Genomic DNA, 26,009 nt, shown 5'->3' with positions numbered 1-26,009 from the left:
ATAAGCAGACTGTTGTCCTCTAGGGCTGACATGACAATTCCACTGGTAAAGAGTTGGGGATTAGCTCTGAACTGCTGTACAGACCAAGTTTTTCCACCTCTCTGAAGAGCCAAGTGTGGTTATTTAACCTGTTTTCAGCTGGAGTCTGCAAACAGAAACTCATTTAACATGCTGCTGTCTTTGAAATCCATGTGTGTTAAGTCACAGTGCTTGCTTCGAAGCCTCAGTAAGCTGATTTTCCTAGGGATGCATTTCTCCTCCCTGCCTTTTGCTGTGTGTTCCTAAAAGGGCCAAAATTGAGCATTTGTTCTGGTTTTTGGTTTGGGAGACACAACTTCACCTCAGTCATTACGTGCCAGATACATGAAAAAAGGACAGTGTAGAAAAGACTCGTGTGTGCGGACCAGCCCAGGGAGCAGTGTGGATTGCCAGCTAGTTGGCTCTTCCCAGAGTGATGGGGACTGGCACATAGCTGCTTGAGAAGTAGATTGTTTTACATAGTGTTACAGTTTCTGTTCTGAAAAGTGTTATGCTTTTGGTCTAATCTGTATGTATGCTGAGCATTAGTTCTATAGGAAAATACCTGGATTTTGCACTAGTGTCACCAATGTATTTGTGCAGGGGAAACGAAGCTCATTAGAGGTGAGCCACAGGTGCCAGACACGAGATTTGGCTGGCGGTGGCTTGGAGCAGCAAAACACAACTCAACAGTTGTATTGCTCTTTTGGCATTTGAGTGGAAACAGTAATGAAAAAAGCCAGGTGAAGCTTTATTAATAAATGAAGCCTATTTATTACTTCAAGTGTTAATGGTAAAAAAAATTCAGCACAGCTGTTGCATTTAAAAAAGTGAAACTACATTAAGTACTATGTTACTAGTTCAGTAAACAGATGAACCCGATGTCCTTTAATGACATAATAGTTGAGCATTATACAGTACATCTTATGAAGACCCGTAAATTAAAGAACTACTTCTGAAATTTAGTGATTACAAAAATCCTGCCTTCACAGCTTTAGCTTCTTTTTTCTTCCACGCCCGTCAGGAGTACCATCCATCTTGCGCTTCTGTGCCTGCAAGGTAAGGCTCTGAGTAAGTAACTGTGACACAAAATGGCTGTGAGCAAGCAATTTGTTTCCAGTCAAAGCGGATGGGGGCTGGAATATGGCAAAGATGCACATGCTCCATGGGACGGCTGCCGGTTTGTACCCAGTTCATGGAGGTAATAAAAATACAGAGGCAAGGGAGGATGTTACAAAGCCTCCCAGTTAGGAGCTGCTATTTCTAAATACCTGTTTAAATGTTTTGTGGCTAGATCTAAGACTTATTAATCCACCCTCCCTTAACTTCACTCATTTCTGTACACTGCAAAGTAAAGTTGTTCTTCAAACCTGTTGATACAGCAGCTCAGGGCAACAACAAATTGAGCAACACATTCAGGCATGAAAACGGTGATGTTATCTCCTCTATTAAAAAAGAAGATCTGTCTGCTTGGCAGCACTTTGAATTCAGTCAGCAAAGAGCAGTCACACATCTGTGCTGCCTTCCCAAAGCTAGCTCCAGAAGCCCATTGCCTGACCAGCCCTCCTCTCACAGACAGTGATGGCAGTCTACACAGGAATGCCTGTAATCACATCTGTAGCATTCTCCAAGTGGGATGCATCATGCCTGTATCCCTCACTGGTAAACATGTCACTTTGTCAGGGACAAAAATTAATCAGAAGGCCAAGTAAATCTCTGGGTTATGTTACCAGACTAAGCCTATAGAGTGACCCAAAAGGTAACAAGTGCACCTGCTCCACTGCATGCAAGCTGCAATTTAGAAACTGAACTAATTTCCTTTCCTTGCCATCCACAATCCTACCAGCTGAATGAGTGGGGACTTCAAGCAGCCCTTAACACTGCTCTCTGAGGTTTGTTGTTGTTGTTTCTGAACAACTTTAGCTATCCCTTGTGTACAGAAGCAGGAAAGCACTGTCTTCAAATGTTCCACAGCAATGCCTCTTACCGAAGATGGTTTTGGTCCACGTTTCTTCTTCTCTGCCTTTTCCTTTTCTTCCAGTTCCATGTTTTCTCTTTCAATCAGGGTGATTAAAGTGTTGCATCTCCTTTGCAGCTCCTAAATTGTACAACATATTCACTCGTTACCTTAGGCAGCCACTTAGTTATGAGAACATTAGAAATGGCTGTTGAGTAAATGGGGTGTGTGTATCTGGGCAGAGTGAAAAAGAAACACAGTATTTTTTGACAGTTTCAGGCTGGCTTTACAGGAGTGGCTCTGACCCAAGATGTTTGCTTTTTAGGAGATGTTTGTGTTTACTCAAATTTGTGTTGATTTTAAAGGATGGTACTGTGGAGTTTTGAGTTTCTCCTCCCATAAGACTTTTTAGCTCAGTGCATTTGCCAGCCACTGCAGCTGATGCAAAGCCTCCAAGATTTTAATGTAGTGTAGAGATGCAGATGCCTCACTAGTGCAGAAGCTAGTTAACGGGCCAGTGTGTAACTGCCCTGGCAAAGGCATTCCTGAACAAAAAGCAAGAGCTGAGGCCATACCATGGCAGTTCTGGACTTGAGGAACCAGTCAAATCTGAACTGGGGGGAGTTGCGGATGCACTGCCGTAACTCATCGTAGACGTTCTCTTTGTCAAAGCCCAGCTTGTGCAGCATACAGATCAGAAAGCGATCCTCCTCCTCCGTGTAGTTCTTCCCCTTGTTGGTACCATACGAGATCCTTAGCTGGTGGAAAGGGGCTTTGTACCTGCCAATCTAAGCAAAACAGAGGGTCCTGTAAGACTAAGTGATAGTTCAGCGTTAGCAGGGAACGGGTTTATATGAAAGCAATCCAGCAGGTGAAGATGAAAACTAGACCTTTATGATCTTTGGAAGGAAGGAACTGTGGCATCTGGATACTTCATTTACCAACACTATGGAAGCCGGTAAGTTCTGGTTTAGAGAGGAGAGCTTTGTCTATGATGTTTTGATTAATGTCAGACTGCAGACACGTCACTGCATTTGAAACCAGTGAGAATCTGCCAGGCTTCAACTAGCAGTGAACCTTTTTAAAATACAAATCCTTAGGAATGATTGAAATCAGAGCAAGAGTAAAGTAGTACAAGGACATGCAGCAGATGGTTCAGCTGCAGTCAGACACTGTTCTTTCCCTGAAGGTAGGGGGCAACTTGTCTTAATTGATTATAAATCTGTTCATTACCAAACCTTGGTTGGTGAAACAAAAGCCTCCTCTGCTCGGTAAGTCTTCCTGTTCACTTGCTGCAAGTGTATACATAGAGCATTTTCAGCAATGCTGCTTATTCCAAAGCATGTACTGAGTGGGAATTTGTTACACAGCTCTAGGAGCTGTCTGGCCTGCGATAAAGATGATTGTTACAAACAAGTTAGCTATGGCCTGTCAGCCAGGTAAGCACAGCTACAGCATGGAAAGGCTGGAGGGAGCAGCTGCTGGGGAAGGTGCAAATACCTTGCCCACTGTAATTACGCCAGTAACAGGGGCTGGACAGAGTCCTGCATCTCACCCCACTGGCACAGGGAAATAAAGGAAGCAAGGAACACAGCAGAGATACCTTTGTATCAAGTGCTTTTTTTATGCTGATTCGTCGCTGAATTCTGGCTTCTCCTCTTTCTATCTGGGCCATGATCTTCTCTATGTCTTGGAGTTCATTGCATCTTTCCCAGAACACAGCTGAGGAAAGAACAAGCCATTAGCTTATCATGCATCCTGGAAGTCAAGGGGGTTTTTTACCTTAAAAAGAGTCTGTTGGATGTTACTACTTTACCAGAAGTCACTGCTGTACAGCAACAGGCACGGCTTAGCAGGTAAGGAATCTCTGCATCCTGACAGCATGTGCTGCGGTATTACAAATGCTGTTTGGAAGGGGGTAGAGGAGCTCTCAGTTCAACTGAAAGCACTTCAGTTAGACTACCTCCTTTCTCTAAGAAAATGCTACATGAACTGGAACTCGATGTAACAGCAAGACATTTTTACAGAGGGAGGGCAAGAGAGTGGCCCAAGACAAGAGCAAGTGTTTACAAGACAAGTGTTTACAGAAAGGGGACTTTTAATCAATTTTTCAGGTCTGTAAGCTGCTAGATACTGTTAGAAGTTTAGCCCCAGGACCTTGCAGCTGCACAGCAGAAAACACTCCTAAGACAGAGGTAAGCAGCCAAGTGGACTTAGGTTAAACACTAATTGCTGTTATGTATTCAGTCACAAAACATTTACTGAAGCCCACTCTAGATGAGGTAATAAAGGTGTAAAAGTTAAAGCAAGCTATTGGTTACTGAATACAAGGAAAAGCTTGAACTATGCAGGGGCTACACATGCCCAAATCTAGATCTGTACATCCCAACTGCACAGCACAATCCCTGAAGGGTGCCTCGAGCCATGTGAGCAATTCAGGTCTAAGGGGTACCCATGCTCACAGGCAGTCGGGATGAGGAAAGCAGCAGTAGGTAGGGACTCACAGAGAGGCTGCTTCAACAGTTACCTGAATACTCAATGACTTCCTCTGGAGTTTTTCCTTCTACTTCTCGTGCTATGTTCTCAATGTCATCACGGCCCCACTTCTCATTAGCTTTGATGAACTGGTTAAAATCTCTCTTATTCCAGTTAGTGAATCCCTACAGAGCAATCAAAAGGAACATTGCACAGAAGTTCAGTATTTGTCTCCCTCGAGATTTGTTTCAATAGGTTTTGTTAACTGGCCTGTAACACTTCCATTGTGCCAACAGTACTGAACCTGCCTTCTCTGCAGTCAGTAGAAACCCAGCTCTTACACTGCAGTGGCTGTAGGCTCTCCAGCTAATGCTGCATGAGTAGCACTGCTCCTCTAAATACCTACTAGTGTCAGATGAGTCTTCAGCTCATAAATGAATTCCTCCTAACAATGTTCCCTGAAAAAGAACATGGGGTCACTTTTTAAGTAGAAAACCCCCTCAAGTGGAGCAATAGGCTCAATGATGCTTTGGGTTTGTTAAAAGCACCCACCCAGGGCAGCTATTTTCCCAGGTCAGCCCTGCTCAGAAGGTCTAAAGTTCTCTTATGCTACTGAGTAAGGACAGAAACAGTAATGCTGAGATTGTAACATCAGCCTATTTTGGCAGCTGATATTAGCAAATAACTTTTACATTTTGCCAGCCATGTTATGATTTAGCCACAGCTACCTTGATTATACCATTGCTGGTTTTAATAGTGAACTTTTCCAGTGCAGCACTGCTCACAGGAGAGGTCCTGGCCTGTAACCACTCCCCTGCAACATACAATGTGAAAATAATACCCAAGCAAAGCAAATTAGGCATCAACCTGCTTGCAGTTACTTCAATGTACCTGATACCTACTTCTATACCTGTTCAGCTTATATACTCTTAAACAGAGGGACACCATCTGCCACCAGTCACAGTTTAGGTGAAATGAGCAGTCAGCCTGCAGGACTCACTTCCACATGAGAATGATACGTTGGCAGAGAATTGGCTTTAAATGAGGTGGGAAATAAGTGGCACATTTGCTCTGCATCTTCCCTGCAAGGTCTCTCCACTGAGGAAAGAGTCACAGTCCAGTCAGTCCTATCTTGGAAACACTTTTGAAACTAGTTCTCACTCTTCAGGCTTAAAATACACAGCACACAGACCAGATTCAGTGCAGGCTGAGTACACTACTAGGCTGCATGTTCTTGAGAAGTCTCCAAGCCCATGACTGAACCTCTTAGCCAGAACCAGCTGTGTTACCCACAGCACATGCGAATCAGTGACCAAGAAACATTCCTCTGACACGGTGAAACACACAGCAAGCATCAGCTGATGGCAGTCTCACTAAAGACTCAACCGTACCTGGGTTAGCAGCTTTTCTTTTTCTTCTAGCTCTTCATCATTCAGAGGTTCAGCCTCATCAATCTTCAGCTGCTCTTCCTTTTGTGCTTGAGCCGCGTTTGGCAAATCAGGGTTCCGAGGTACCTGAAAAGTTTGGCATTTTGTCAAACCAGAGTCGGCTTTGACACCTCATTGCTAACTGTCCTTCTTCTGTCAAGCAATCTTTTGTTCAGCTTCACACCATTTGATTTAAGTTACTGGCAGAACAAATACACACTCTCCTCCTATTGCAGGGCACTGCTGTAGTGTGAATTCTTCAATTACCTTGTACCCAATTGTCTTCCTGTAGTAGAGAATTTCTTTTTCCAAGAGTTCAAAGAGGCGAGGAGGAAAGAACTGAAAATCCTGTACATTTGGCTGCTTTGGAGGCCGTGGTGCCTGCAAGACAGACAGAGCTTGTAATTCATTGCTTTTCATGCTCAGTTTGCTTGTAGTAATTTATTTCAGTTTATGAGTAAAACAACAAAGAAACCCCTTTTTACCAAAAATCTGCTCATCACTCACAAAAAAACCCAAGGGTCACACCATGCAGGAGAGAACAGGAGTTAAAGCCTCATGAGAAACAGAGAAGGTCTTTAGGAAGCAGGAGGAAGGTGAGGAATGATTCACACACGCATCCCCCTGAATAAAGGTCAGGTGTTCTAAGCAGCAATAAAGAATCTTCCAGAGGAAAGGAAAAATCTACAGCTCCTTAAATATAAAATAAGAAACACTTTGGTCCTGAGCTGCTGAAAACATACAGAGTTCATCCTGCTTTTAACTTTCTTCACCAAAGTTTGTCTCTGGACTTGTCTAAATTTAAATTGCCTCCCCACTTTCCATAAGTCAGTAGCTCAGTTTTTATGAAGACAGACCAATTTCCTGCCATCAGCTTCAACCATTTATTGTATGTCTGAACAATTTATTGTTTGAAAGGAGTCACCTCACCTTGGGTGCTTTGGGCTCACTGACTCGAAGAGCCTCTCTGAAGTAAGCATCCACAGCGTAGTTGGCTTTTCTTTCTCGTTTGGGTGGTTCAATCCACTCTGTAAATGCCATCTGGAAAAACAAATCCCACCACCCCAAACACCATTACAGCTAAGTCTTGCCAAAGAGTCAGACTACATCTACTTAATCAATAAAACCTATCAAGTAATGTAACAGATTTAAACAGTACCTCTTAAACCATAGAATCCTTAGCTGGAAAAGGCCTCCTAGACCGAGTTGACCCACTAACCCAGCACTGCCAAGTTCACCACTAAGCTATGTGATAAACACCATTCAATCCTCCAGTCCAGAGCTGTATCCAAAAAGAAAGGGAAATGTTACCTTCTGTTTTTCCCTGTAGTCTTCCCCTTCAAAATTATACACGCTGGACTCCGTGTCCATTGTGAAATTCCTGAGGGAGCTCTCGCCCATCTTGGAAAGCTTTTCGTTCATTTCCGCAGTCTTGGCAGGAAAAGAGAGCAAAGCACAGCCGCAGTTTTAGAAGTGCTTCATTGGACAGCAGGAGAAAAACCCAAACACCTTTGACCAACAGGAAAACCCTCAATGGCAAAACCTCCATTCTTGCCAGCTTACTATCATGCTCTCATCTAGGGTTCTATCTTGCCATCACATTTGAGCCTACGATTGCTTTCCATTTTATCTCACCTTCTTTGCACCTCTTTCCAAAATGTGATCAATATCTTCATCTGTAATCTCACTTTCCTTTGAGGCAAACACGTGTGTTGCTCCATGTCTAATCATCTGCAGCATTTCATCCTTCCCAAGTTTGTTCAGGTTTTGATCTACCAGTCTTCCTGAAAAGGAAAGCATGGGAGGACAGCAATTAACTCTAGAGCGTACATGATGGAAGGAGCAATGCAGGACCTTGCTCCCCTCACATTTCCACATTGAACCTGTGGCCTTTCTTCTCAGTGAAGGAAATTCCAAAAGAAGAAAAAAACCCAAACCAACAACAAAAGCAAGGCAGCTCTTGGCAGGCATCACCTACATTCACTTCATTAGGTGTGAATGGTGTTCAGCAGCTTTGTTTTGGATGCAGGCCTTCCTTTGTAAGCTTTGTGATGGTGCTTGTTTGCAAAATGCCCAAAGCCCACTGAATCCTTTTGTCAGAAATGAAGTTACTGATTGCAATCCAGAAGGTGACACTGCCATCACTTCTTTCTCCAGTGCAGAGTAGAGTGCTTTAAACCCCCCAGATTACATTACAGTAGCTCTGCCTGTACTCACATGTACTTATCTATGGCTAGGGAAGCCAGCAGCAAGTTAGTGAGGAAAGGCAAGATGCTGCCAGGAAACAAACTGCCAAATGGATCAGGCCTTTGCTCAGCTGAAGCAAAAGCAACATTCCCATCGCCTCTTACTCGCTGCTTTCACCTAGTTTACAAGTTGTGACCAAAGAGGAGGTGGCCATCACACACACAAACACACTGCCCGTGGCCACTTGCCTTGCTGAATGACGATAGAATCCAGCCGGAGTTTCATTTCCGCACGCTCCACTATCCTTTCTTCCACTGTGTTATCTGTGATGAACCTGAACACTCGGACAGTCTTCGTTTGGCCAATCCTGTGTGCTCGATCCTAGGCAAAAACACAGCAGCAAAACATTTAGTCCTGGGTTTCCAGCAGGAATATAGAACCAGCTTCCAACACACTGATTGCCACAATGGAACGGCACAGGTCAGTTACATCTTCACAGCCATCCAAGCTACCATGACTGCCTGAGGCAGCCACTCTTCCCTGCACTGCCAGTTTTGGGGTGGGTTTTCAGTACCATCAACAGTGGTGTCTCCAAATGATCTCACACTTAAGCACAGCCTGTCTGGGTGTTTTTGTTAAATCACACAGGGGAGAAGCCTGGATGCTCCTGGCCTTCTGTAACATTGAAGTACTTGGGAAATTTTCTGTCCTTTCCAAAAGCTACCTTCCTCTAAATCATGCACTTGTACCATGGATATTTGAAGTGCAATGCCCCACCTCACCTGACTGGCAAATCATTAACCACTGTGACAGTATTCCCAACATAAGGCTTTAGTGGTAGCTGGAACTATCTCACTTCAGCTTCCAGACCCCAGTTCCATCATTCTTTTGAACCAATTGTTACAGGAACACTGGAGAAGCCACAGCCTAACTGAAATAATTAAAAGTTAATTTCCAAGATGTGTCACTGTAAGGCCTCATTTGTCAAACAACAGTGCTGGTTTTTAAAGAGTTCTACTCTCTTATGTGGTCAGCAGCATTCTTGACATGTCCCAGGGTTGGGGATGCATGCAAATCTATTCTAAAACATTAAAAATGGTTGCTAAAAGGAGCTTGCTCCTTATCACCACCATAAAAGTGTGTTAGCTGTTGTCTATTCCAAAGGTCTTAGGGAAGCCAGTGTAAACACTTCACTTCCATTCCCCATGAAAGTGAAGCTTTACAGCCTGGGGATTACCATGCTAGAGCTTTTTTTACCAGCAGGCTGCTTTCATTCAACAGTACTAAGACTACTACAGCATACATGCTGCATTTCCTACTGCACAGGACACTGCGGAACCCAAGTGTGGCTAAGGGTTCCACAAAGTAGAAGCTGCTCTAGAACTGACAGTCAGGCTTACAAACACAGCTCCTGTGCTGCAACAGGAAACAGAGCCATTTATTTTTGGAAATACTACACCATCCACACATTCCTAAGGAAGTTCTGTGAGAAGGGGAAGGAAAACAATGTAATGTCCATCTGGACTCTTACCATAGCCTGAAGATCTACTTGTGGATTCCAGTCTGAATCATACAGAATTACAACATCGGCAGTAGCCAAATTGATGCCGAGACCTCCTGCCCGTGTACTCAACATGAAGACAAACTTTGAGCTACCAGGTTCATTATAGGCATTAATAGAGGCCTAAATAAAAAAAGGACAGGAACGTGGCAGTTGAATTGGGGGTTTCATGAGTACTGTTTTTCCTTCAATAAAGTACTGTGACTGTTGCCTACCTGTCTCTCGTCGTGTGGTGTCTGTCCATCCAGCCTGCAGTACTCGTAATTCCGCCACATACAGTAATCTTCCAAGATATCTAGGACTCTTGTCATCTGACTGAAGATTAAGACTCTTGAACCTGTTTGGGTAGTTTGCACCAAAACTCAGGACTTAACCAAACTCAGCAAGTCTGCATTACCAGAAAGGGAGGGAGGGCAGTTCCATGTAGTTTATACAAGGCAGGGCTGCAGCCACTGCTTTCACAGCAGCTGTGTGGGGCTCAAAGGCTTTCAAGATAACAGATGTGACTAGGCCAAATTGGAGGCTGCATAGATAATGACCGGCAGGCTCCTGTGCTTGCCATGGTGCTTGCCTTGGTGTTTATTAGTCTAGCTAGTGGCTGCCTTTTTGCTTCTGTTTTCTGTTGTAATTACCAAAATGTTCCCAGGCACAACAGAGTAACATAACACAAATATAAAAGTATCAGGAGGCTAAAGAACAAAAATTTTGAAGTGTTTGGTTGTGCCTCATAGCAGAAAGAAACCCAGATCAGAGAAAGCACAGTAACCACAGACTGCTCCTTTTTCAGTCTTACAGTAACACACATCACCACAGCTGTTTGCATGCTACCTGGCTAGGATGCACAGGTAACTTTTCTACTAGCTAAGGCTGAGGCTTACACTCAGTTTTATATTCTGCCATGTCTCTGCAGTCACTAACTTACCTCCACTCCTTCATGCAAGTTACTTAAGTAAGCATATTCATTAAAATATGAGTTAAAAGTTTATTTCAGAGTCAAAGCTTCTGTGGTTGACTTTACAGTCAAGACTCCCAGAGCTTCGTCCCTACTATCAAGTAACTTCAAAATAACTGAGTGTTCTCCCATGTTCACATGCCTTAAGAGGATTCACTGCTCAAAACCACACCCAGCAAGACAGACCAATGTGTCCCAAAGGATTTGATTTTAATGCTACATGATGACTTTGACTCTGAAATGGTACTTCTATGGCAAATCAGAGGAGTGGCTAAAATCCCACACAATTTGCTGTCAAAGAGCTAAGACTAAGAAAGAAAACCCAAAGCCCCAACCAGCTGATGTTTCTGTGGTCTCAATTTAGCTGTGATGAAAAACAAAAAAGGGGAAAAAAATTCAGAACAGATCACCATCACAACAAGCTTTGATGGGCTGCTGAGCCACTCACTTCACAAGCTGGTTTTCTACCTACTATTTAAGACAGTGCTGGGGGGGCGGACACACACACACACGGACAACAGGCTGGTATGCTAGAAACCAATGGCCTTGGCTAAAGCATGCTGGGTTTTGCTCAGGCCACATGGCATAAGCAGCACTGACTTGAGCCAAACAGCTCTCAAACAACAGCGACAAGATGCGTACCTTGTTCTTTCAATTTAGGCAGCAGTTTGTCCAGCACTACCATTTTGCCACTGTTGGTGACCAAATGCATATCTGTTGTGTAGGGTGGCCCAGGCTCTGCTCCATCAAAGAGATAGGGGTGGTTGCAGCACTTTCTCAGCTGCATGAGGATATTCAGCAGTCTCATTTTGTCCAGCTTCCCAGCTGAATTCAGTATGTCTATGTCCTTCATTAAGATTCGGGTATACCTGCACCAAACAAACAATCAACTTTGGTGACTCTAAGCCAAAGTTTCAGAGGGAAAAGCTCCCCCTCCCCCTCATTTCACCAGGTAACTCTCCCTGATGTGCATGGTTTTGTCATCACAATGTGCCACAAGGAAATAGGTTTGATTTGGGAGGACACCAGGATTTAAATCAGGTCCCACACAAGGATCAAGTGACAAGCAGCACATCCCTTCTGAGCCTTAGCCACAGCACAGTCAGTTACCATTCTCGCTGCATTTTGCTGAGACCCACATAGATTTTAACTTCCTTCTTGGGAGGCAAGCTCTTCTCTACATCAGCTTTAATGCGCCGCAGGAGGAACGGCCGCAGCACCTGCAAGAGATGTCACCCTTAAACATGTTCTGGAACCCGAGACACCGAGCAGCTCCACAGACAGAAGCAGCGCAGAGATTCTCTAGCATGCATGCTCACACACCAGACCAGCTGAAAACACACTCCCTATGCACAGGCTATTCTACATGGGAGCATACAGGTGCTGTCTTTAGAAGACTCAAAGATTAGGCCAAAATCATCTCTCAGGTGGATCTATGCCCCTTGATTAATTTCTGGTTTTGCTGACTGAAATATTTGATCTCTTCATAGCCTGTATTTTTGATCTAAGCATTTCAGAATCCTTCTATCCCTTCCTAAAGAAACTGCTCTTCACCAACTTATTCTGAGAGCCTACCATGGTTTCTGGAATAAGCTCTCTTACTGTGATATCATGTCCCAAGAAACACTGGATGGATTCTCTAGAACCCAGCTTAGGTACACGAAGCACTTCTACAATAGCAGAAGGGCTTACCATATGGAGACGCTCCACCAACTTCTGATCTCCTAGACAGTTGTTTGTATCAAACCATGAGTCAAAGTCCTGTAGCAACAAAACAGGTGTATGTAAGAGGTTTCCCTTCAGGGTGTAGTAATAAATACAACTCAAAGCATTCTCTTACACAGGCAGTAAACAGAAGAACAAATTACTCTCTTCTGTCTGTTTTTATGGAAAGCTTCATAATGTGCAGTATCTTCAGGGGGAAAAAAAAGGGAAGGGCAAAACCCCATAAAATCAATATGTGAGTCCTTTTCTCTTGGAAAAGATTCATCCATATGACTCCATTGGACAAATTCCATCTGCAAGAGGTGTACTACTGCAGCATTTGGTGAGAAATTACAATAAAAGTAGTACAATTTTGGTGCAATGCACCACCAGGTTTTCCTTTCTACAGATGTCACAACTCATCAAAACACGGAGGCACATGCTTCACTTTGGGAAGTCTGTTGCTTCATCTCCCCACCCTCAGGGAAGAGGTCTTAGACAAGCAATAAGGCAACCTATAGTTGCATGTAAGAGCAAAATTAATTGGTTTAGCTATCACAGTGTTTAAACCTATTTGAAAGCACAGCAGGGATGACCTTCAGGTGGCCATTTTACATCTCTGCTATGCTCACAACAGCTCTTAAAAACGGCTGAGCTGAGCAGCACACTCTGCCCTGCCATCCTTCACACTTCTAGAAACACCTCTGCCCATCTACTCTTATCAGTCACTGGTACTCTTAAATACACATATTGAGGTCTGCTTCCTAATCTGGAAAACCAGCAAAGTTCATTTCATTTAATTAGAGGAAATGAAGGACTTACTTCAGATGAGTTAAAGACATCTGGCAAAAGGAAGTTAAGAAGTGCCCAGAGTTCATGTAAGTTGTTCTGGAGCGGAGTTCCAGTCAGTAGCAGTCGATTTGTGGTCTTGAATTCTCTCACGATTTCTGATAACTGGAGAACATTGAGCCATGAGCAAACAACATTACCGCCACCTCTAACCCAGCACACAGATCTCTGTTTGAGTGAAAGCATAAATTACCTTTGATTTTTCATTCTTAATCCTGTGGGCTTCGTCTATGACCAGGTATCTCCAGTTAAACTTTTTGAACACAGACTTCTCTTTGATCAGCATTTCGTATGATGTTACGCAGACATCCCACTCTCCAGGCAACAACACATCCCTGACAAAGGCAGCCTGGGCAGCAAGGGGACAGCTGGTTAGTGAGGCTCTGTCACACCGAAACCACAAAGCACGCGCTGGTGCTGTTCAAACTGTAAAACAACCTCGCTACTAATTACGAAGGCAGCAGGACACACGACCACTGTAAAGCCTGACAACTTTGTCAGTGCTGAAGCTGCCAAAAACCTTGGGAGGTTGAGCAGGGAAGGGACCTCAGCTCTAGATTTTGGCTTTGGAAACTGCAGATGACTACTGCCTACACCCAAGTTTTTCAGTAACTGAAGTACTGAAGCTTAACTATAGCTGAGTTTCAGAACTCAACATTAATTTTCTATAGGTTTGCTTTGGTATTTAAGATTTTAGTTCAGAAAATTACGTGTTTTGAACATAAAACCCAATCCTGAGCCCAGCTTTATTTGGCTAACAACAATTTCCAGAATGCTGACATCCAAGGTTAAAAGCAGACACTAACTGGTCAGAACTCAAAATACAGAGATGTACAAACATCAACAGCTTAACTCAGAGAGGTAAGAAATAAACCAAAGAAAGGGTAAGAACATCTGGATTTAAAAAATACACACCAGAGGAATAAATTGCAAGACCTCAGGCCTGGACCAATGACCTTCAGAGCTACTTACAGTTTCATCAATATTTTTGTGATTTCTAACTCTGAAAATAGAGCTAGATGCCCCTGGAATTAAAACAAAACAAATCTGCTGACAAAAGCAGAAGTTTATGGTACCAGTAATAGCTTCCATAAATAAATGAGTAACTACAGTTGACAAAGGTACAGATCATAGTCACAGCTGAAGTTTTCTTTGCTGTGCTGGAAAAAAGTAGCAAAGAACTGACAGTGAAGTAGGAAAGTGAACGAATGAAGCATGCAAGGCCTTAAGAGTCTGACCAATATTTACTCTTCACTGGCAAAATTCAAGCCAAGTAAGATCCATTTACACGCCAATTTTATCAGCAGCCCACCCTGCCCCCTCAACATGAAGCTGATACTTGCTTTCAGAAAAAGAGTTCCTCAGTGACAGACCCCCTGAGAACAGAAAAAAATACTTTTTTCACAGCTGTAAAATGACAACACTTTGCATGAAACAATTTCCCTATTTAAGATTTACTGGGTTGTGCTGGCCTACACAGTCTGTTGCCTTCATGAATGGGGGAAAAAAACCTTTGGTCAAGACATTCTGAGTGTGAAGTGAAGCAGTAGCTGAGAAGCCTATGTGTGAATTCTAAGCTGGTTATATTTTAAATAGGCAGCACTTGCAGCTCTCAACTGTTTAACCACTAGCAACCCAAGTAAAGTCCTTCCCTGTCAACAAAAAGTAAAGGCAAAGCACAGCAGGATCACATGCTGGGCTTACACAGGAGTAACAACATCAGAACTTACTCGCTGGTCTTTGTCGCCTATCAAACAAACTGCTCGAAGTGTAGGTACCCATCTCTTGAATTCATTCATCCAGTTGTGTAGAGTGGACTTGGGAACTAACACCATGTGAGGACCAGGAATATTTCTGTAGTGTTTCATGTACCCAAGAAGAGAAATGGTTTGCAGTGTCTTCCCAAGACCCTGCAAGAGATGTTCAAGTGTCACAAACAAAGGAAGGAAAAACCATCTCTGGAAACGCCTTTAAAAAAGCCAAGAGTAAAAACTCTGAGTACAGCAGGGCAGACACAGCAGCCACAAATGGTAAGAGAGATTTACTAAAGACAGTGCTACTCACAACAGACATCAAAATCTTGGTTAGGAAAAGCTTGTATAGCTTCCCACATTTAATAGAAAAAAACCACGAAGAGCAGTATTTTCAAACCTTCCAATACCTGAAAGAATCCTACAGGGAGGCTGGAGAGGTTGCCCAGGGAGGTGATAGAAGCCTCATCCCTGGAGGTTTTTAAGGCCAGGCTGGATGTGGCTGTGAGCAACCTGCTCTAGTGTGAGGTGTCCCTGCCCACAGCAGGGGAATTGGAACCAGATGATCCTTGAGGTCCCTTCCAACCCTGACAACTCTGTGATTAGTATTTAAGAATGACTCAAAAAATACTTAATGGTAAATATTTCAATGCCTCAACACGAGATGAATTTTGGAATGCCACAATTGCAAGGACATCATTTTTGTTAACACAAGCCTGACCTGCTAAGAAATGCACTCAGCAAAAAAAAAGAAATAAAAAGAATGAAGTCCTCTATTCATAACCACATATGCTGAAGAGAATTCTAATCTATTTCAACATGAAACACATTACTGGACAACAATTTAAAGTCATTTGTCTGTAATTTATCCTGAAGAAGTTTTTATTAGACAGAAAATAAATTACCAGGAGGTATGAGAAGCATAATATACTGAAAGATAATTAGGTTTTTGTTTTTCCTTATCTGCTTCTTACAAAAACCAGACACAACTAAAATCATTTAGAGAACAAAATCACATCTTCCTGTCAAACAGCTACAATTTCTTCTGCATTCATCCCTTGTCCTTCAAGGGAAAAAGAATAAAAGCAGAAACAAAAGATACCCAGGCCAGTGCTGACTGAAATGCCCATGGTCACACAGAATCGTAGAATGGTTTGGGTTGGAAGGAACCTCCAAAGGTCATCTAGTCCAATGCTGCTGCAGTCAGCAGGGACATCCTCCACTAGATCAGGATGCTCAGAGCCTTGCTGAGCCTGACCGTGAATATTTCCAGGGATGGGGCCTCAACCACCTCCCCGGCAACCTATTCCTCACGGTAAGGAACTTGTTCCTAACAGCCAACCTAAATCTCTTGTTCTCTAATTTCAAACCACCTCCCCCCATCCTATCACTTCAGGCAGGCCTTTTTAAACAGTCCCTCTCCAGCCTTCTTGTACCCTTCAGGTACTGGAAGACTGCTATTAGGTCTCCCTGAAACCTTCTCTTCTCCAGGCTGGACAACCCCAGCTCCCCCAGCCTATCCTCATAGGAGAGGTGTTCCAGTCCTTGAATCAAGTCATGGTGTGGAAGACATTTCAACACAGCCCTCCAAGGTTGGCAAGCACCTTTGGACAGTTATTGAACATAAAATTCTCCACTGGTGTAGCTCTTGTTGCTGAGACCAGTCCATACAGGACACTGGCATCCTGCTGCCCACATTTTATCCTAACAACACAGCCAATGTCCTTGCATTCGTTGCTCTTTTCATACACAACACTCTTCTCACAAGGACGGCCTGAGAACACCATAGCAAAAGAGTTGCAGTTTAGACAACAGAGGATGCATCCTTCTATAGAATAATTCCCCTTCACTGAAATTTGTTTTTCTAAAGCTTGGCAGATTGCCTTCTCATATTCCCTATTTCTAGAACTGCCTGCAGAGTTTATTTGTATTAAGACACCTGTGACACTTCTAACATTAGTGACTTAGAAGAGTCGAGAAGAGTAAGAGTTGACCAATGCTTATTTGTGCTGTCAACCCCACCCTGCCCCACATGTACAGCTGAACGAAAACTGGATCGTACTGCACACGTTCATGAGTCCCCAGAAACATGAGCTCTGTGCATACCATTTCATCTGCCAGGATCCCGTTGATGCCATTTTCATACAGTGAGATGAGCCAGTTCAGTCCTCGCACCTGATAATCCCGCAGCTTTCCCCATTTCACATCTAAAAGACAAGAAAGGACAGACTAAAACATCTGTGAAAACCTACCAAAGAACATCACCCTCCTTGGCCTGCTCATTATCACAGACTGTCTAAGCTACAGAACAAACCCAAGGAGCACATTTCATGCAGTAAATTCCAAGGACAGCTCTCACTGCAGACAGTGACATGTTAATTGTTTCTGCAAGCTGCGCTGTCTTCTGCAGGAATCCAAACCGTCTCGAAATTCCAACATCCCCCAACCCTGAACAAAGCAAACCATCAGAACAACAGAACACTGAATTCTCTGTGACACAACTGGAAGCTCTTAGGTCCTGTGAACTGTATGGGAAGACAGGTTGCATATGCAAAAATTGCAGATGACAGATCTAAACCAGACAGCTCTCTCCTAGTAACTGAAGCAGAGCAACTGGATTTCCAAAGGACAAGATTCACTGGACCATCTCCCCAGCCTGACTTCAAAACAAACAGTTCTTGGCAATACATTTTACTCCCATAGGATCAACACTTGATTAGTTTTCTCCTTTTGCCCCGTCCTTGGAAAGGATGAAAATAAACTTCATTCTGAAGAAAAAGAACAGGGGGGTAATAAAACCCCAACACCCACCCCCCCCTCCCCCCCCCCCAGAAAACCCAAAGAATAGGAAACACACATGATGGAGATTCTTCGAATCGAGTGCAGACGTTAGTGGTCTTGGAGCTTTCTGTTAACAGCTCCTCGTCTTCCTCCTGCTCTGTTCTACGATGGCGGTAGCTGAAGAAGTGCAAGAAAGAAGTTAAGCTTCTAGCTGAACTGAAAAGACATGAAACTACCATTGCAGTGCAGAACACAAACACCCAAAGAAGATTCTAGCAAGATTCTTCAAAAGAACTTGTTTATCCCATCAACTGGAATGCTGCTTTTTAACTCTTTAGAGCAACTAGCTTCTTAATAAGGTGACCATGTTGTTGGCAGGCTCAATCAGAGCAAAGTGCCTGGAGAAGGATGAGTTGTGTGCTGCCCTTCAACTACAGGAGAGCGAATGGCACAGTATTTGAGAGCTCTGGATCTGCCAGACACTAGGTAATCTGTGACCATACAAGCTGCAATGAAGGCAATCCAAATTTCTAGACTTCTGATTTTCAAGCTGCCTGTAAGATGGAGTATGTCTGATGGCCTCCATGACCCCTTACCACATACAGCCACGAACGCTCTACTTTTCTGACCCCACTTTTCTTCCTGTTGGAATACTTTTCATCATGATAATGGTTTCCCACCAACACAAAACTCTTGTAACTCTTAGAACTCTTATTGAACAGCCCACAACTTAGAGGTGGTCAGTTGCAAACCAGCACAATTACACAGCATAAACCACACACTGATAAAGGACAAAAGACCAGCAAGTTTAACTTACGCTTCTAAAGCACAATACAATCCATAACTACAGTACAAGCTGGCCTACATGTCAGCACTCACTCGCCAACTGACAGCAAGTTCTGTTTCTCATCCTTCTTTATTCGTGGACGTCCAGGCTTCATTTTCAAAGGTGAGGTTGGAGTTTTCTGAGCAGCAGGCTGAATGAAATGAGCAAACAGCTCAGTCTGCTTCAACAGATACTCAAATCTGTTTGCTCTGTCTGTTTGCTGTTGACGAGGAAAAAGAAATGAAACAAGTGTGAGACATTACAGCACACATTCATTTGAAAAGCTAACAAATGCTTTTCCAACAATATCATTTCACATTTCTTTATGCACAGAGCTACAATAACAAAGAGAGATCATTAACAACAACATGTCAGCACTGGCTTTTGCCAATAAGATCAAAGTTGCCTGACAGCCCTGTGCCAAGACCGAAACTTTGGCACAAAGACTGCAGGAGCATCACTAGAAGAGACCACGGCCCCTTAACAACCTTCTCCTACCAAAACTGATAGTCCCACTCCTAGAAATTTTCCCCCACCCAGGGGATGCACAGGAACCTTCAATGAAATTATTCACCTCACCAGCCTGGCAGTAACTATTTTCTACCACATTAGTTTCCTGCCTGCTCAGTGAGATACACCACCTCGCCATGGTGTCAGATAAGCGAAAGAGCTGGCATGAACAGCGGCAGACAGGGCAGAAGAGCCCACAGCTAGAAGCCAGAACAACCATTTCAGCAGCAGAGACCTCTTAGATAACTCAGCCTAACTTGTCAGACTGCCCCCTTTGATACAAGTTGCTGCTTCTGCTGTGCAAAATAGATTACATTAGTATCTAAAAGGTTCAACTCCTTTGAGACAGGTTCTATTTGGAACCAACACACCTTCCCAAGGCCACATCACGCCTTTAGAAAGATGATTAAGAGAGAAAACAGCTCCAAGCTTAACAGCAACCACTCTGACAGCCTGCCAGCTGCCACAACATAACCTGGTATTTAGCAACTCGCAGTTACAGGAAGTCAGTTTTCTTAGTAAAAAGGAACATATGTTCCAGACTTCTGCAAGACCAATGCTGGCTCTCTAAGTGTTCTCTTGTTTAAAGCAAGAAGCTCCTGCATTGCAGGAAAGACAGGAGGTTAAAGAATAAAGAGACCAAGAAAGAAATCTTGTACACACCACAGAAGGGTCAGACTCACTAACTGTAGTTTGAGCTTAGCTAACACAGCTACAATCCACATCCACTGAATTGAAGTCTTCCTGTCTATTCTTCACAGTTCTGGTTTGTTGTGGGTTTTTGCCCTGTTTACTTCACAACAGTTTCTGAACTTCAAACTAGGTAAGATCTTACTTCTAGCCAAACTTCTGACCCTTACTTGTTACACTGGCTGTGCAGAGGAGAAGAGATACAGACTGTAGTGCAAATATATCCTCCTTCTAAAATTTTAGTGCCCAATCTTCTGCAAGTTCTGGCACTGCACACACACCCTCAACCACTTGTTTTTATTGCACTTAAGGATATTCCTTTAAGACACTAACAAACATTATCTGTATCTTTTAGATAGGATGCAGACAAAACAGTCTGTACTCTGCAACCTTGAGCTATCCTACTAACAACTTCTACTATTTTCTTTTCCAGTGCATCTCCTGATTACTACACCACCAACATACAATCCTCTCTGCAATCATGCCTATCTAGAGCTTAGAAGAGTCAACTCCAAGTTCACTTTCTTCAGTTTGCCAGGAAGCATCACCAAGAAATTAGCAGAAGAAGATTGGGTTCTTTTCAATGGCAAGAAGAAACAACACAGGAAGCAGCAAATTCTAAGAACCAGTTTCACATCCAGGCACAGAAACCACAAATAGAAATTAAGGAAAACAGGGAGGAACAGAGAAGGAAGATGTGATGAGATGGTAAAGAGTGGACAGCTCCATCTCTTATGTTCAGGATGCTGTAAAAACAGCAAAACAAAACATTTTCTCCCATCTAACCCATGAAGCACAGAATCTCCCATCTTCAAAAGCTCAAGGTCTGCAAGTTTGGAATAATTTTCCTGTGTTCAACAGTGATATAGAGGTCCTAGACTTCAATTGATTCCATATATTGAAAAAGCAAAGTAGCACTTATCTAAATGCATGTGGATGCTTTCCTAGAGGATATCTCAATTTCCAGGTAAGGAAGCAAATACTCAGCTCTTCATAATTGCCCTTGCCTACAGGAAGGACAATTCTACAGGTAACTTCAAAAGCAGCTTGATAATTTTTCTTACATTGTTTCTTCTAAGATACTTGAGTAATTCCCACTGTATCATTACTCTGAATTTACAACACATCAGAAGCTGCCAGACTATATTTCCTAGTAACCACAAACACGTTAGTAGTTATTCCCCAAAATAACTGCAATGGAAACAGAGGAAGAACAGAAGTCCAGTGAAGAAAATGTTAAAAAGGAGAAGGGTTTGACATTTGTCTTCTGGATATTTGAGTTCAAGTAATTTAAATACTTTTTAGTAACTAGACAATGTTTTATAAATCCAGTTAAGAGATCTCAAACAGGCAGAAAACTCTACTTTAAGCAATTGCATAAGTACTGGAGAGCTGTACACAGACATATTACATACCATTTTCTCCTCATACGTAGGATCTGCTTCCTGCATTTCCTTTTGTTTTCCTGGTGATGCATCATCAAAAGATTCCTGAGATGAAAAAGAATTAGAAAAAAGTTATTTTCTGAGCAAGGGAAGACACCCACGTAAAGCAGAATCAGCTTGCTTCAAATTACTCCCTCCACATCAGATGGCACAGACGTCTTGGCTGCTTTGATACAGTCATCTTTCTATTACTTACTTTAAAATCACCTGGAGATGGATCAAAGACCCCTGCCGCAGCGAGCAGGACAGAGCTAAATCTCTCTAATCCGATCTAGCTTCATCATTAAAGCATCACATCAATGTCAATGAGAGAGGCTGCTGTGGTCCAGCAGCTCAGCATACTGTTCCTGGGGTACTGAGCCAAACCCTCCTCAAGCTGCCTCTGGAGAGCACTAACAGAACTAGCTCTGGTCCCAAAGCAAGAGTAGTTTCAAGGGGCTCTCTCTTTTCCAGATTCTCCCAATCTCTCATCATCCTGCATCAAGGGACAAGTCTCAGTAGGAACTGGATTACAGTTTTGTACTGGAAGCAGAGCAGGAATTTAAAGAAACTGCATTTCTGCCCTATTTAGCTTACTAAACCAAGTAATTGGTATCACCAATGGTACCACTATGAACAGAAAAACAAGCTGATGGGAGAGGGCAGTCCTCCCTGACCCCCTTCCTGACAAATCCCTGACAAACTGCCTTCACTTATTCTTTCAGATCAGGACTTCTTTATCCATGTCTCTCCTGTCATTTGGTTCACCCTTTCGCCACCACCTTCCACATGCAATTTCATCCTCTGCTCATAAACCCCAAAACAACAGGATGGATCCTTCCCCAGTAAACCGTGCTAAGGCAGTACACCAGAAAATAATCCTGAGAAGTGAGAAAAGGAAAAGAGATGCCTTTGAAATCATTACTGACCATCTGTTTATTTGAGCCAAGAATTGAGCTGAACTTAATCTTTACTGGCCAGCATAGAACAAAGGAACAGGAAAGTAAGAAACAACATGAAACAAAGGCAGGCAAAGCACGGGATGTTTGTGGGCGGGCGTTTCCTCACAAAGCTCTAGCAGGTAAGGCGTGTGGAAACAGAAGAATCCTAACACAAACATATCACTGACCTGTCAAAACATAAAAGAACTGAGGGTAAAAAGCTATGCTTAAAGATCATCTCAGCTCACATCCGACTCTTCTTGCTCATCTCCCACTGCATGCAAAATAGAATAAACCAGGTTGGAAGAGACCTTCGACATCACTGCATCCAACCTATCATCCATGCAACTAAACCATGCAATCAGGCACACTATCAAGTCTCCTCCTGAACACCTCCAATGATGGTGACTCCACCACCTCCCTGGGCAGCCCATTCCAATGGGCAATCACTCTCTCTGTGTAGAATTTCTTCCTAACCTCCACCCTAAACCTCCCCTGGTGCAGCTTGAGACTGTGTCCTCTTGTTCTGGTGCTGGCTGCCTGGGAGAAGAGACCAACCTCCGCCTGCCTACAACCTCCCTTCATGTAGCTGTAGAGAGCAAGAAGGTCTCGGTCTCCCCTGAGCCTCCTCTTCTCCAGGTTAAACAACCCCAGCTCCCTCAGTCTCTCCTCATAGGGCTTGTGTTCCAAACCCTCCACCAACTTTGTTGACCTAGCAGTGAGCACAAGCACAGGACTGTCTGAACTTCCGTACAAAAATCTACGTTCCACCTGAAACGCCTAACGTGGAACACAGAAACGCAGCAGCATGCCATCTGATCTTGTCATGTGCAATAAAGATGACAAAACCTTGCAGTTGGCTGGGCAGCTAGAAAAGCAGCCTCTTGGATGGTTAGGACTATCAATAAGCTAGCTTAACTGAAACGACACTACGCAGAAAGAAACCCCTTTCCTGTACAAAAAGGAACCAGCAAGCCCAGAGAAAGCCCTTGCACACGGGTACCTCGAGAGCGCGCCTTTCATTGCCTCCACAGCCTCAGCACCAGCCTGGAATTGCCCTATTTTTGCAGGTTCGAGCAGGACTTATTACCCACAGTGTTTGGCTACTTGCTCATCCGAAAAATATGGCATTTGTAAATTTATTTAGATCAAGTAGGCTGGACTGTACCGCATGACTCAGAGTACAAAACACCCAGTGCTGGAAGCAGGACCAACCAGTTTCCTCCTATCGTTAAAGAAACAAAGCTGCGATAAAATTAGCATCTCCCGGCAATCACTCGAACCCCTTGAAATTTCTGGAAGACTTCTAGAAGCAGCACCTGCTGCCAAAAAACCACGCTCAAAAAACTCTCCATCCCCGGAAAAAGAAAAAAGGGGGAGAAAAAAAGTTTTGGGTGGCTTCAGATGACAGAAAATGCTTTGTAGAACGCGGACTTGCTCAGCGCTGAAGCAGGAAGCACGAACGATGGGAAGACTCTTGAGGGAGGAAGAGCAGGAAAGCCACTCGCAAGCGGGAAACGAACCTAGTGAGGTCTCTCGTGTGAGGGGCGTGAAGGAAGACGGCGAAGCCCCCCAACCCCTGCCCTCCCGTGACGCCGGCTTCAAAGGCGATCAAAACGAAGCAACCCACCGGCGAGTTCCCCCCTCCCCTGGTCCCCGCGGCAGCAGCCGGCGGACGAACACGGCACCCGGGACCCATGTGGGTCGCGGAGAAATGAAGCCCCATGCCCCATCTCACACCCTCCCCAACGGCAGCCGCCCCCGGGCCGTTTCCCGGCCTCGCGCCCTCCCTCCCGCCGGAGCCCGGCAGCGCCCTGGAGGCGCCGTTGCGAACGGCCCGGCCCCGCGCCCGCCCCCGCCCGCCTCTCCATTGTCTCCCGCGGCCCCACGCGGCCCGGGGACGCCCCGCCGGCACGTCCCTCATGGCGGGCACCTGCCACCGCGAGGCGGCCGCGATCCCGTCGCCGAGACCCACGGAGCCTGGGACAGTGATGAGGAGTAGGTTCCCATCGTGGGGAAAAGCGTCTGACCTCCATCCCGCCGTCGCCTCCGACCGGCCCGGCGGCAGAAGAGGAAGCTGTCCCGGCGGCCTCGCTGCTGTTGGCGCCTGGCGCTTGCTGCGGCGCGGGCAGTTCGTCCGGTTGCGACGGCGGCAGCGGCTGCTGCCCGGCGGACATGATCCCCGCCGCAGACAATGCTCCGCCGGGACCCGGGCCCGCGCCCGGCTGGCTGCGCGCTGACGGGACGGCGGCTCGGTGGGAAGGGGCTGAAGAGACAGGTTCAGTGGAGGCGGCGCGCTGAGCCCGGTTCGCGGCCGCCGGCGGAGGCCCGTCCCCACTGCCGCCCCGGCTTTCCCGGCGGGCGCCCACCAACCAGGAACCGAGCCGGCTCCCCACTCTCGCGAGAAGGCCCACGGCCGGCGTGCGGCACGGCGGGAGCCACCGACTGAGGCTGCGCGGCCGCCGCCTGGGCCCTGACTGGAGACGGTCTCGCAACGCCCGCTCGCGACGTCACTGCGCGCCCCGCCGAGCGCGCGGCAGCGCAACGGCCGGCGGCGGGGCGGGGCGGGGCCGGGCCCCGCGCCCCGGGAGCGCCGGGCCCGTGTAGGGCCGCGAGCGGGGCCTGGCGGCTGAGGCGCGTGGAGTGGGAACTCCTGCGCGAAACGAGCCCTAGAACCTTCCAGAGACGGGGAGGGAGGGTGCGGCCCCAGCCGCACTCCCCTCCTGGCACCTGTGCGGGCTTGTTGGAGCAGCTGTGTTTTGTAATTAAAGCAGGTGGCCACAGTGTGGCTAAAAGTAGCGACACGAGCAAGGCAGCGTCGTGGAAAGTTGGTGCAGGTTGCTGCACAGGCTTTAGTGCTTAAACGCAACAGGTGGGCTGAAGTTAGCATCACAACACTACCACCCCCCACAAGAGCACCGAACTAGAAGATTAGCCATTCTGTAACTGCCAAGGCTGGCGCTGAACTCTCTCCCTCAGCAAAACATCTGTGTGTCTTCTAAACACCTCCAGGGACAGGGATTCCACCACCTTCTCTGGAGAACCTGTTCCAGTCCTTGAGAGCCCTTTCAGTGAGGAATTTTCGTAATGAAGGTGAGGGAATTTGTATCCTCACTGAGCTCTTCAAAATAACATGCAAAGGAGACCACCACTGCTATTGATGGAGCAAGGCTCCATTAAAAACAAACAGAAAACCCACAAAAGCCCCAACACCAAACAACAAAAAACACCCAACTGACAAACAAAAACAAAACAAACCCAACCCACCCCCCCACCCCCAGAAAAAAAACACCAAAAACACCCACAAACCAAACCAACCCAAACCAAACACAAGCTTTTTGAGGTCAATCTAATAAACCATCTGTCCAGCAGGAGAGAGTAGATTTTGAATAGAATGGCTTGAAGACCCACCAAAATGGGGGCTAGAGCAACCTCCTCAAGTCACTTCCCCTCACATTATCTGGTTGAAGGAACCCAAGTCTGTAGGTATGTAAGTATGGTTTTATAGACCAACTGAATAAACCAGTGTCTGCTCCTAACCTGAAGCCATCACAGGCTGCAGAACCCTGCTTTAGGAAGTAATGGAACACACTCACACTTGCACTACCTTTGCCCAGGTAAGGAGTGCTCCTCACTGCTCACCCCTACTTACCCCAATTCACTTCTTGACAACTCCTCCAACTCTAGCTCTAATCCATCCATCACTTCATTATTCAGTATTACTCACTTGAAGCTGCCATGGACCCTGTATCCCTGCAAGAGAGCATTATCACTAGGAGTCAAGTCCTGCATCAGAATTTTGGAGAAGCTCTTTCCAGGTGAAGAAGACCATGCTGTGAAACAGCAGAAAGTTATCGAAATCTCTGCTGTGCTCAGAGGAAAAGGTTCAACTAGAGACAGAAATAAATCAAACTCTTTGATTTCTAACAAGTACAGAAAGCAGCCAAAGTAATGGA

General features: G+C 45.1%; 1 protein-coding gene across 1 annotated transcript; it reads right to left on the bottom strand.

The window, feature by feature from the left end:
* Window positions 1–774: 774 nt before the first annotated feature.
* On the bottom strand, window positions 775–24,245 carry SMARCA5 (SWI/SNF related, matrix associated, actin dependent regulator of chromatin, subfamily a, member 5). The gene is made up of 24 exons (XM_054172570.1): window positions 24,084–24,245; window positions 21,104–21,178; window positions 18,542–18,708; window positions 17,739–17,839; window positions 16,988–17,088; window positions 14,861–15,040; window positions 13,324–13,479; window positions 13,104–13,235; window positions 12,270–12,338; window positions 11,688–11,797; window positions 11,220–11,446; window positions 9,841–9,962; window positions 9,596–9,748; window positions 8,309–8,445; window positions 7,513–7,657; window positions 7,189–7,308; window positions 6,808–6,918; window positions 6,145–6,258; window positions 5,842–5,964; window positions 4,503–4,635; window positions 3,579–3,697; window positions 2,551–2,763; window positions 2,006–2,116; window positions 775–1,070 (listed from the first exon to the last, which is right to left on the bottom strand). The coding sequence occupies exons 1-24, from the start codon at window positions 24,228–24,230 to the stop codon at window positions 1,005–1,007; spliced, it is 3,132 nt and encodes a 1,043-aa protein (XP_054028545.1). The 5' UTR covers window positions 24,231–24,245; the 3' UTR covers window positions 775–1,004.
* Between the last annotated feature and the right edge of the window lie 1,764 nt (window positions 24,246–26,009).

This window comes from Dryobates pubescens, chromosome 24, assembly GCF_014839835.1.
Source record: "Dryobates pubescens isolate bDryPub1 chromosome 24, bDryPub1.pri, whole genome shotgun sequence".
Lineage (NCBI taxonomy): Eukaryota > Metazoa > Chordata > Aves > Piciformes > Picidae > Dryobates > Dryobates pubescens.
The sequence above is the reverse complement of the archived record's forward strand: the minus strand, read 5'-3'. Positions and strand labels throughout refer to the sequence as shown.

Bases quoted from the DNA above. Each gene is read 5' to 3' on its own strand.
- SMARCA5 (XM_054172570.1), bottom strand. From the start codon at position 24,230: ATGTCCGCCGGGCAGCAGCCGCTGCCGCCGTCGCAACCGGACGAACTG. The intron at 3,698-4,502 runs GTAACTGTTGAA...TTCTTTCCTCAG, and splicing joins GGAAGTCATTGAGTATTCAG to CTGTGTTCTGGGAAAGATGC. The intron at 2,117-2,550 runs GTATGGCCTCAG...TGTACAATTTAG, and splicing joins TCAAGTCCAGAACTGCCATG to GAGCTGCAAAGGAGATGCAA.